The sequence below is a fragment of the Notamacropus eugenii genome, chromosome 2 (assembly GCF_028372415.1).
Source record: "Notamacropus eugenii isolate mMacEug1 chromosome 2, mMacEug1.pri_v2, whole genome shotgun sequence".
NCBI classification, from domain to species: domain Eukaryota; kingdom Metazoa; phylum Chordata; class Mammalia; order Diprotodontia; family Macropodidae; genus Notamacropus; species Notamacropus eugenii.
Genome location: NC_092873.1, coordinates 85,489,107 through 85,501,773, shown reverse-complemented (window position 1 = coordinate 85,501,773; position 12,667 = coordinate 85,489,107). Strand labels below are relative to the sequence as shown.

General features: G+C 40.5%; 1 protein-coding gene across 1 annotated transcript; it reads left to right on the top strand.

Annotated features, from left to right (window-relative positions):
• Positions 1 to 4,386: 4,386 nt before the first annotated feature.
• Positions 4,387 to 9,776, top strand: LSM2 (LSM2 homolog, U6 small nuclear RNA and mRNA degradation associated). The gene is made up of 5 exons (XM_072637566.1): positions 4,387 to 4,694; positions 5,809 to 5,876; positions 8,951 to 8,981; positions 9,121 to 9,180; positions 9,279 to 9,776. Exons 1-5 carry the CDS (start codon positions 4,692 to 4,694, stop codon positions 9,402 to 9,404), a joined length of 288 nt encoding a protein of 95 aa, XP_072493667.1. The 5' UTR covers positions 4,387 to 4,691; the 3' UTR covers positions 9,405 to 9,776.
• Positions 9,777 to 12,667: the final 2,891 nt, after the last annotated feature.

Genomic DNA, 12,667 nt, shown 5'->3' with positions numbered 1-12,667 from the left:
CTCTTTTGGAGATTTCATTTGCTTCTACGAATTTACTTATTATTTCTAAACTGATAATTCCCAGTCTGTAAACCCAGTCCAAATCTTTTGCTAGAACTCCACTCTGCCAACACCTTGTGGAATCTATATATCCAAATATGCCCCCAGCATCTCGCATATTCAGTGTGTTCAAAAAAGAATTCATCCCTTACCACCAGCTACTCCCCAACTCAAGTGTCCTCTAAACTTTCCTGTTTCAGTTGAACTGCTGTATAATACTTCTAGCCTCTCAGGCTGGAAACCCTGCAGTCATTCTAGAGTCTTCACTCTTCCTTACTCTCCATATCTAATTAAGTTACCAAGTCATGTCCACTCTATTTCTGGAATTCACATTCTCATACTTACATACTCTCCTACAGCTACAACCTTAGTTCAAGTCCTTATCACCTCTCACCTGTGTTGTTGTAACAGCCTCTTAAGTAGTCTTCTTAATTTCGGTCCCTTCTGTCTTACAATAATTAAAAAAAAAAAAAAAAGCAAAAATCTGGTTGTGACACTCCCCTTCTCAGAAACCTTCAGTGATACTCTATTGCCTTGAGGATAAAATGCAAACTGCTTCATTTAAGATTCCCTACAAGCTGACTCCATTCTAGCTTCCCAGCCCTTATTTCACATTAGTTCCCCTCTGTTATTGCAAAATTGGATTACTAACTTGCTCTCCAAACTTGACATATCATCTTCTACCTCCAAGCATTCAAATAAAGTATACTCAATGACTAAAATATGCGCCCTTTTCAATTTTGTTTTTTGACTCTTTTCCTTCCTTAAGACTCAGTAACAGTGGGGAGTTGTACCTCTTGGTTTGCTCCATGTCCAGTGGCAATAACATTTATTCAGCACCCAATATGGACCCAACACCGTGCTAAATAATGGGAATATTAAGAAAGGCATCATAAAAACAAAAATCCAGACACCTCCCTCTGCTAGCTTATATTTTAATGGGGGAGACAACATACAAACAACTGTGTACGAGATAAATTTGTTATATTATCAGAGGAGAGGCACTAGCATTAAGGGAGCCAAAGTTCTGTAGAAGGTGGGATTTAGCTGGGACTCAAACAAAGCCAAAATGAGACTAGAGGCATACTAGCAATAGGGATTCTCTTGTTCAAGGAAGAGCAAGGAGGTCAGTGTCACTAGATTGAATAGTAAGAAGAGATAAGGAAGGTGTAAGAAGACTGGAAAAATAGGATGGAGGCCAGGTAATGAAGGACTTTGAGAATCAAAGGTGATAGGTGGAGGTGATAGGGAGCCACTGAAGTTTCTTGGATGGGAATGGGGTAGAAGCATAACAGGGTCAGGCCTGTTGTTCAGAAAGATCAATTTGACAAATGAATGGAGTAGGGAGAGACAAGTCAGGAAGACCATCCAGCAGGCTATCATAATAATCCAGGTATGAACTGAAAAGGATCTGGCCTAGAATGGTGGCAAGGTAAAAGAAGAAGGGGGCATATACAAGTGAGGTTATAAAGATAAAATTGACAGGACCTGTCAACAAATTGGATATGGAGGTTGAGAGAATGAGGAATCAAGGATGATACCTAAGTCGTGAGTCTGGCTAACTGGGAAGGTGATGGCGTCCTCACCAGTAAAACAGAATGAGGAAGAGTGGAGGACTTGAGGGCAAGGGAAGGAAGATAATGAATTTCATTTTGAACATGATTTTGAGTTTAAGATGTCTACTGGACATCTATTTTGAGATGTCCAATAGACAGTTGAAGATGAGAAACTGGAGCTCAGGATAAATGGATAAATAGATCTAGGAATCATCAGCATTGAGATGATAATTGCATTCACAGGAGCTGATGTGATCACCAATATTATATTATCCTTTGTTTTTGAAGAGTTCTAATTTCATCATGGGATGATGATTGACTTTCTCATGGATTTAGGAAGCAAAGTTGCACAACCAAAATAAATAGAGGAAAAACAGGCTTCAGCACACAATTTTGGGGGTTTCACATCAAGTACCTACTATGTGCCAGGCACTGTACTAAATCCAAGAATTAAAAATATGTTGTTCCTACTTCTAAGAGCATACATTTTAATGGGGGGGGGGAGCAAATCTATATATAAATATGACAAAACCAAAGTTAATAAATACAAATACATGCAAACAAGTTAAATACAAGAAAGTTTGGGGAGAGAGGACCTTAGCAATTGGGGTACCAGTAGTAGAAGATTATGCTTTTGTTATGGCTTTTTAACTTGGTCTTTATCAGAGGAGAAGCTGTGGGCCCACAAGTTGCTGATAGACTCAGAACTGCTCACTGGGACTAGGAAGAGTATATCATTTATTTGAAGAGAGGAATTTCTATAGAGAACCACTGGCAGTTGGTCACAAATGGGGAAACTGAAGACAGTTCGGTTCAATCTGTCTTTATTACAGTACATGCAAAAAAAAAAACCCAAAAAGCCTGAGTCCCACTAATAAAATGACTATCAGTATATTATGTGCTTGGCTAAATATGTGTGACATGGAAAGTACAACTATAAATGGGTCTTAGTGTACATATGTCTGTGACATATGAAAGCTTGAGAAGGCAAAGACTAAGAAGAGCTAAGGACATGTAGAACAGTCCTACAATACTGTCCCAGCATACTGATTATGAAGTGTGGGGGCTGGAGAAGGAAGAATTATTGGCTAGTTTAAAGGTTTAAATATAGGGTCATGTTGGTTGGGGACCAATAAAGACAGAATATTAGTACAACAACCACTTTTCTCCTATAGGACTCATAGATATCCCAGCTGTCCTGTGAAATCAATTCCATGTGTTTCTGATAAAGGCCTCATTTCTCAAATATATAGAAAACTGAGTCAAATTTATAAAAGCACAAGTCATTTCCCAGTTGCTAAATTGTCAAAGGATATGAACAGGCAGTTTTCAAAGGAATAAATTAAAGCTATCTATAGACATATAAAAAAATGCTCTAAATCACTATTAATTAGAGAAATGCAAATTAAAACAATTCTGAGGTACCACTTCACACCTATCAGATTAGTTAATATGACAGAAAAGGAAAATGATACATGTTGGACAAGATGTGTCCAACAAAATTGTTGCATTGTTGGTGAAGTTGTGAACTGATCCAACCATCCTAGAGAGCAATTCAAACTATACCCAAAGGGCAATCAAATTCTGCATACCCTTTGATCCAGTAATACGACTTATATGGCTGTATCTCAAAGAGATCTTTAAAAATGGAAAAGGAGTTCCATGTATGAAAATATTTATAGCAGCTTTTTTGTGATGGCAAAGAATTGGAAATTGAGGGGATGCTCATCAATTGGGGAATGGCTGAACAAGTTGTGGTATATGAATGTAATGGAATACTATTGTGCTATAGGAAATGATGAGCAGGATGATTTCAAAAAAATCTGGAAAGACCTATATGAACAAATGCTGAGTGAAGTGAGCAGAACCAGGAGAACATTGTAATAGCAACACTGTAAGATGATCAGCTATGATTGATTTAGCTCTTTTCAGCAATAACAATAATCCAAGATATTTCCAAAAGACTTGTGATGGAAAATGCTAACCACATCCAGAGAAGGGCCTATGGAGTCACAGATCAAAGCATACTATTTTCACTTCGTTTTTTATTTTTTCTTTCCCATGGTTTTCCCCTTTTGTTGATTCTTCTTTTACAACATGACTAATATGGAAATACGCTTAACATGATCGTACATGTATAACCTATATCAGATTGCTTGCTTTCTTGGGGAAAGGGGAGAGACAGGAAGGAGGGGAAAACACTTGGAACTCAAAATCTTATAAAATGTTGAAAACTACATATAGTTGAAAAAAGTACTATTAAGAAAGAAAAAATATTTGTTATATGAAATGACCCTCTAAGAAAAAGAGAAGAAGGTATACTGGGGGAAATTATTGTGATTTTTTTTTTTAAAAAAAAGGACATCGTTTAAAAAAATAAATTTGACGTTTATTTTGAGTTGTCCAGTTGACGGTGGAGATGAGAAACTGGAGGTCAGGAAAGAGGTTAGGGCTGGATAAGTAGGTCTAAGAATCATCAGCATAAAGATGATAATTGAATCCACAGGAACTGATGTGATCAATAAGGTAAATAGTATGGAGGGACAAGAAGCTCCAAGACAGAACCTTGGCGATTATTTTTTTAAACACGAATTATTACAGGAAGGTCACCCAGTTGTGGTGGAAAGATCCCAGAATGTATCTTAGTAAATGATTTTCTTCCCATATCACTCGCTACATAGTAATTTTGTCTCGCGTCGTTCTATCTCCACTGCACAGGACAATCCTTGAATATGTCATTAACCAAGTTGACCTCAGCCACCCCAACCCCCGAGCCCAAAACAACGCCTGCGCAGTGAGACTCTGGAACTGGGTAGCAGGCTATAAGCTCCGGCCAGCCTCCAAGTCTCAACCCTAAGGTTCCGAGCTTTTCCCCTTCTCAGGCTGCAGCTGGGGGAGCTGAGGCTGGTGTCTCTTCCTAACCCGCTCGCGCCTTCCGCCCGCCGCCGCACGTGCGCACCCACCCGCCCCCCGCGCCCGCGCGCGCCGGCCTTGGGCTCGGACTCGGGTGGCAAAGATCGGCGGCCCACACTCCCCCGCAACCCCAGCTAAGCCGCCCCACCTCCTCTCCCGGACCCGAGCCGCGGTGCGAGGACCATGGTAGGGGCTGTGACGTCATAGGCGGGGGTACCGCTTCCCGAAGAGACCGTTGACTCGGTTCGGAGGCGCGGGGACGGGAGGGTAGGGGGGAGGGACTCCCCCTTCCCCGGAAACTGGGAAGGGTGCGGGGTCGGGCGGTTCGGAGAGCCCAGGATTCGAGCCCCAGCCCTCGCCCCCTCCCCCCCTCGGGCGAACCTCGGGCGCTTCGCCTCCCCCCTCTCCGGGCCTCAGTTTATGCCTCGTTTAGAATTAAAGGGTTAACCCTTTCTGCTCTTTCAAAGCTCCCTTGGGACCTGAATTGTGGATGTTGAAGTGATAGCGAACGTGTACAGATAGTGCTTTCCGTCGGTTAACCAATTTGGTGGGTGCCAGTGAGGAAAATGAGGCACAGACTTGATGGTCACACAGCTGGCAGAATTTGAACTCGGTTCTTCCTGACTCCGAGTCTGCCCTTCTGTCCACATGGGCCACCTAACTCATCCCCGGCGCTTTAGGTACCCCTCTCCTCAACAAGTAACAGTACAGGATGTCCCAAAGTTTTAGTCCGAAATAGCAATGAGACTTTGGGGACATTGTGTAATGGACAATTGAGAAATCTGCAGCCCATTATTGCCATTAAATGGTGGTGGTCCTTGAGTCTTAAGGAGAGGGTAATACTCCTGATTGGGGAGGAGGTGGAGAGAGGACAAAGGATGATGTACTGGAAAGGAACTGTTAGAACCACAGGATATAGAATTCTGCAGCTGGAACGGACCTTAGAGATTTTTATCTTACAGGTGTGGTCATTGGGGTTGATTTGGCCAAGTTAACAGAGCTAGTAACTGGCTTGTATTAAGTGCTTACGATGTGCCAGGTACTGTGCTAATCACAGATGAAAATGTAAGCAAAAAGCTTGCTTTTTAATCATGGAACTACACGTGAAAGGAGGACTGAAGGAGAGAGGATGGAGGAAAGCAAACAGCATCGTGCTCCAGAAAATGTGGGATGACCATCTGGGCTCTTCCCCCAAATGGCCGTTTTGAAAAGAATTCATCAATAAAAGGAATAGAAAATGGGTGATCAGTGCACCTCTGCCCCATTTCATGATTTTTTCCCCCCTTTTCCTTTCTCTCAGCTCTTCTACTCCTTCTTCAAGTCACTTGTGGGAAAGGATGTGGTTGTGGAACTCAAGAATGACTTGAGGTAATGTGCACAGGAGCAACCGAGGAGTCTTCCTGCAGAGCTGAGGAAGGCAACTTTGCTGAATTTCCACAGAGGTCTTTTGAAAAAAGGCTTCTTAATTAATGTTGTGTAACTTACACTCTGCAATAGGCACTGGGTGCAGCATACAAGAGTACATGACATATTTCTGCTTTTAAGCTTTACGGTCAGAATGGGAATATAAGTCTTGCAAAGGGGAGAAATTCAAGAATACAGTACCAAACAATATGTTACCAGATACTAGATGATGTGGTATATTAAATATGTTTTAAAGGAATTCAGGGAAGAGAAAGGTCAATATATTAGCTGGACCTTGAGAGACGGATAGAACTTGGATAGGCATGGAGATCATAGAATTGAGATAGAAATGGACAAGAGATTTCCAGGTGAAACACTGAGCAGAGGGCTAATGAGCACAGTGTTTTCAGGAGACAGCCAGTCAGGTCTGACTGGTGAAGAGTTTAAACTTGATTAGGCACTCATTGCTTCTTGCCTGAACTATTTCAGTAGCATTCTAATTAATCTCTCTGTCTCAGGTCTCTTATCACTCCAATCCATCTTCCCACACAACTACCAAAGTGATTTGCTTAAAGTATAGGTCTGACCATGTCATACCCCTCCTTCCCCAAACTCCAAAGGCTTCCTGTTAACTCCAGAATCCTGTATAAAGTCCTTTGTTTGACATTTAAAATTCTTTACCACCTAGCCTCTTCCTACACATTGTGAATTTTACAAGTTAACCATTCTAGTCTGCTTCTTGACTTTTCCCAAGTCACTCCCCACTCCAATCCATCCTTCACACAGCTACCAAAAATTATATTCCTGAAGTGCAGGTCTAATCATATAATTCTGTGGTACCCCCTGCCACTTCCCCCTAATTAACTCCAGTGGCTTTCTGTTATCTGCAGGATCATGTATAAAATTCTTTCTTTAGCATTTAAAGCTCTTTGTAACCTGGTCCCTTCCTACCTCTCTAGTCTTCCTAAATATTATCTCTTTCCAACAACTCTACGGTCTAGCCATTCTGACCTACTGGATCTTCTTCACTCCAGAATCTCCTCTCTGGGTGCCTTTGTACTGGCAGTCCAGCATTCCCTGAATGTTCTCATGTCCAGTTCTGGCTTCCTTCAGGAGCTCAAGCACATCCCATCTTTGGAGGAGGCCTTTCCTGATCCTTCCCAACTGCCAGAGCCTTCCCCTCTAAGAGTACCTTCCATATACTTTGTATCTTCCATATACTTGTGTATTTCCACATTGTCTCCCTTACTAGAATGTAAGCTTCTTAAGAATAAATAGGGGCTGTTTTTATCTCTAGCACTTAGCATGCTGCCTAGCACATTGTAAGCATTTAATATACATGTTTGCTGATGGATTGGTCATATGGATGAGAATTCATTGACTTGACATTTTTGCTATTGAGGACAAATTTTAGTAGCATGGAATCCAGAGTTGTAGAGTAAGGCTTATATAAAGGACAAAGTGAGTCCTAGGCAAAACTGTAAAGAGGGTGAAATTTAACCTTGTCTTGCCAGTTTCCACCCTACACCCCCCCCTTATCTTCTGGTAAATCCTACCTAGCTCTTGTGCGTGATTTCCATGTAACACGCTCACTGAGATGCAAGCTTTCAAGGGCTTAAGTTAGGGTTATTCTCAGGGACATTTTTACTTTAATAGGGAACTCACAAGGCATGATTAGGGGTGAAGGACACCTATCAGTGATCTTTCTCATGAATCCATTCCTTTGCTGTTCTAGAGGTGCTAAAAGAAGACTTGATATATCTATAACAAAGTACACTTAAAAAGGTTTTCCTCCTATTAAGGATCATTTAAAGAGACTTTTGAGCATGGCAGTGTGATATAGAATAGTATTAACAGATGGTGCAGAGGAGAGAGGATGGAAAACCACAGAATCCAAGATATGGAAGGGACCACAGACTAGCTATCTGAACAAGAATCAAGTTATGTTGTAAGGCACCCTACAAGTGGGGATCCAATTCAGACTTCCTGGGAAGGAGTCTCACTTCTTCCTAGGTCTACTTTTGGGTGCCCCTGACATGTTAAATTTTTCTTTGCATCACATTTCATTGTCCTTCTGCAACTTCCACCCATGTCTCCCAGTTCTGTCTTAGAGTCAATTAGAACAAGGTTAATCTCCATTATAACCCTTCAAAGCTCAGTTCAATGTTATATCCCCACCTGTAAGTCTTCTCTTCTTCAGGTTTTTGAATACCCCCATTTCCTTAACTGATCCTCCCATGGCATAAACTTTGAGTTCCTTGGTTATCTGGACCCTCTCCTCTGAATACCCAGTCTAGCTTATCAGTGAATGTCCTTCCTAACAAGAGTGGTTCCCCATAATTCAACACCCTTTTCCATTTGCATGGTCTGATCAGGTGTGGAGACTATAGTGCTATTTCTCTATCCTGGTACCATTGCTTTCAGTCCAAGATTAACATGCTTTGAGCTTTGAGCACTAAGCCTCTTAGACCTTTTTTTTTTTTTTTTAAATCTAGCTCTACATCCCCATCTTGTGCTTGTAAAGTTGATTTGTAAAGTCAAATATAAAATTGATATCTCTGTTAAATTTCATTTTAGTGGATTTGGTAGAAAGACCTGCCTTTTAAAGATATTTTCCTATAAAGATATAATTATTACTTTGTCATTCAGTCTGCTAACTATTCCTCCCAGCTTCATGATATTTCTAAGTGTAGCAAGCGTACCGTCGATGCCTTCATCTAAGATATTGGATAAGATGGCCAAACAGATTTCTGGGAAGCTTCTCCCACGGTGATGTAGAACCATTAATGTCTCTTCTGTCTTCTACACAAGAGTAGCAGGAGAGATTTTGTAGAATGCTTCCTTAAAATTAGAGTAAACAGCATCTACAGCTTTCTTGATTTACCAGTCAGAAAGGAAGACAGTCCGGCACGGACCCATTTGGTGGTTGTATTAATTCAGGCATGAGATGCAATGGAAAGTGGTGGCAGTAGGGAGGACCTTGCTTTGCCTGTGCTGAATTTGGTTCTAACTAATGCAGTCCTCCCTCTCCTTCACAGCATCTGTGGGACCCTCCACTCTGTGGACCAGGTAAGAAAGAAAGGGCCTCATATCAGTTTCCTTGAGGGAAATGTAAACATGTGGGATGGAAGGGAAGAGCTGGAAGGCAAAACTAGATATTTGTGTGCTGATTTCGGTGTTAATGGTGTGTCTCTCTTCCCTTATCCAGTATCTCAACATCAAACTAACAGATATCAGTGTTACAGACCCAGAAAAATATCCTCACATGGTGAGTTGGAAAGGGTGAATAAGGGGAGAGGCTGTAGTTGGGCCCGGGAAAGAGACTTCTTGGTAAAAACTGGCCTTCTTTTTTGTCTTTCAATCTAGCTCTCTGTGAAGAACTGTTTTATCCGGGGCTCTGTAGTCAGATATGTGCAGCTGCCAGCAGATGAAGTTGACACCCAGCTGCTACAGGACGCAGCTAGGAAGGAGGCTATGCAGCAGAAACAGTAGTGGCTGTCACCACTGCCTGTGTGACATTTACACCCCCTCCAGCCCCCCCAGCTCAGGATCCTTTTTTTTAAAGTGACGGTGTTTCTTGTTTTTTTGTTTTTTGGAGGGGCAGGGGGAATAACAGAATGATTGCTAAAAGTGATAGTGCAGGGCAGAAGTTATTCCCTGTAGTGACAGGAAAGATGGGCAGGGGAGAGGAGGGGTGTTGCACAAAGCATTCATCTTGTCTTCTTCTCGGACTTCTCATTTCTTTCTCCTTGCTGGAAAGGTGAAAAGTGGGTGGAAGGTAATGGGACTGTCTACCTGGGATAGAGATGAATCTCAAAATGAGGAATAAAAAAAACCTGTCCCGCATCGGGAATAAAGTTTGAACTTTGGAGTTGTTGTCTCTATCAAGATGGGGTGAATGGTATCAAAATTATACTTTCTAGGGAAAGAGGCAGTCCAAAAAAAAAAAAAAGGAGAGAATATTTTCCAGGTCATCCCTGCTAATTTTTTTGTCTTATGTCCTTTCCCCTCTTGGTTTCAAGTAGTTCACTTATTTAAATCAAGAGCTGAAAGGGACCTCAGAGGCCAATCAGCTTCAACCCTGCTCATTTTAAGATGAGGAAACTGAGGCCTACGAAGGTTAAGTGACTTGCCCAAGGTTACAAGTAGCGAATATCAAAGGTGAAATTTGAACTGAGATTTTCTGACACTAGAGTTACCATTGTACAATCGTCTCCAGGTAAGATGGTACAATGGAGAGAGAATTTGGGTTCAAATCCCAGTACCCAACTCTGTGACCTTGGGCAAACCACCTAAACTCCATGGGACTCAGTTTCTTCATCTGTAAAATGAGATTTTAATTAGGTGGCTTCTCAGATCCGTTTCAACTCTTTATAATATGATTCTATGGCCTTGACAAGGTCAGAGATTGACTGACCTAACAAAGCATTGTGTATTATGTAGGTGCTTATTGGTCGTTAGGTTATGGGCTGTTCCCTAGATTAAATCTTAGTATGTTATCTCCTCATATTTATCCCAAACAGTATCAACTGGATCATCACTGGTACATGCCGATCCTTTTACTTTTCCCTAAACATCCATCAAATTCCCTAGTTATTCCAAACTTCTTTTTAAGCCCCCACGCTACCCCTCCCCGTAAGCAGAAGATGGTGCTTTCTTCGAAAGCTTAACTGATAAAATTGAGACCATTTGTCTCCAGTTTCCTTTCTTTTTTGTGATTATATTTTAATTTTTATAGTTTATTTTTATCTTTGAAGTAGCAAGCATTTTAAAAGTTAATCTATCTTTCCCACTATTTTCCTGTCCCCACTCAGCAAATTTTTAAAAAGCAAATAAAAAACCAAATCCTTCAATACTGAGTGCATCAAAAAACAAATTCCTACATTGGTCATATCTGATAATGTACATCTCTGTCTTCATTTTAAGTTCCTCCCCACTCTGTCAGGAAGTAAATGGGTATTTCATTTTCATTTCTGGGACTCCTGGCTTATTATTGCATTGATCAGAGTTCTAAAATCCTTCAGTGTTATTTGTATAAATTGTAGTTCTCACTTTGGTCTGCATCATTTCATAAGTTGTCTTTCCTTTAAAATTACTATTTCATCATATTCTCTGTATTTATACACCACAATTTGTTTAGTTATTCTCTAGAAGGAGGACAGCCTTTTAATTTCCAATTTTGGGTACTATGAAAAGAGCTGCTTTATTATTTTTATACACATAGACCTTTATCCTCTTTGATTTCCTTGGGGTATAGGTCATGTAGTGATAGTGTTGGGTCAGGTGGTATGCTCCGTTTGGTAACTTTATGAGTTTAGTTCCAGATTTCTTTCCAGAATGGCTGAACCAGGGGTGGGGAACCTGGGGCCTTGAAGCCACATATGGCCCTCAAATGCAGCCCTTTGAATGCAAATTTCACAGAACAAATCCCCTTAATGAAAGGCCCACCTCTGGGCTGGACCAATCCACAACTCCACCAACAGTGTACTGGTATAGCTGTTTTCCCTGCAACTCTTCGCCTTTTTGTCATATTAGCCTGATAAGGTGGAACCTCAAAGCTGCTTTAATTTGCATCTCTTTATTAGTGATTTTTTAAAAATTTAATTTATGGAATAAAATAAGCATTAACATAAAAGCATAAAAAAAAAAGACAGTCACACATGAAACTGCAACTCTACTGTGTATAACTTACTATTCCTTTTAAATATACAAGTTATCATGTAAGTTTCTCTTTTTTTCCCTCCCCCACCAATCCCCCATCCTAGAGATGGCCACCATTAGATAGAAATAGGTATATAAATGGAAAATTATTTTATACATCTATTTCTCAATTCATTGGATGCCTGTAGTATCTTCATATGTCCTTTATAGTTATTTTGGGTATTTATAATAGTCAAAATAACTTAATTGCCCCAAGTTGTTCTTAAAACTATTGCTGTTTCTGTATACCATGTTCTCTTAGTTCTGCTCTTTTTGTTCTTCATAGCTAAACTATGAAGAATTTTGTCAAACCTATAAGAATACAAGGTCTATTAGTGATTTTAAAGTATTTTTAAAGTGCAATTGTGGAAAACGTAGACATTTCTTCCTCTGAAAGCTGCCTGTTTGTATCTTTTGTTCAATCTGATAGGGAATGGCTTTTATAAGTTTGAATCAGTTCTTTGTATATCTTCCTTTATAAGTCCTAAGTATTTAAGTCCTTTATAAGAGAAACTTGTTGCGGATTTTTCCCAGTTACCTGTGGTGAGGCAGTCAGCCATGGGTTTGGGGAAGGCCAGGCTCCCTTTCCTCAAATCCATACTCGATGATGGCATGGTATCATCTCATTCTCTCCTTTGCAGTAGTCTTAGAAGCCCTGAGCTGGTCCTTCTTGCCAGTACCAAATCCTCTACATCCCATCCTCTCATCTTGTAGCTTGTACATCACATCATCTATGTCTTTAATTTAACCTCACCTTATCTACTGATTCTTGTCCTGCTAGCAACCTAGAAATAACCCCAGGTCTCCCTCATTTTAAAAAATTTAATAGTATTTTTTCCAATTACATGTAAAGAAAATTTTCAACATTCATTTTTTTGAAAGATTTTGAGTTTCAGATTTTTCTCCCTCCTTTCCCCCCTCCACAAGGTGGCAAGCAATCTGATATAGGTTAAACATGTGCAATCATGTAAAATATTTTCATATTAGTCATGTTGTGAAAGAAAAAACAAGAAAGGAAAAAAACAGAAAAAACAACTACCAACGTGAAAATAGTA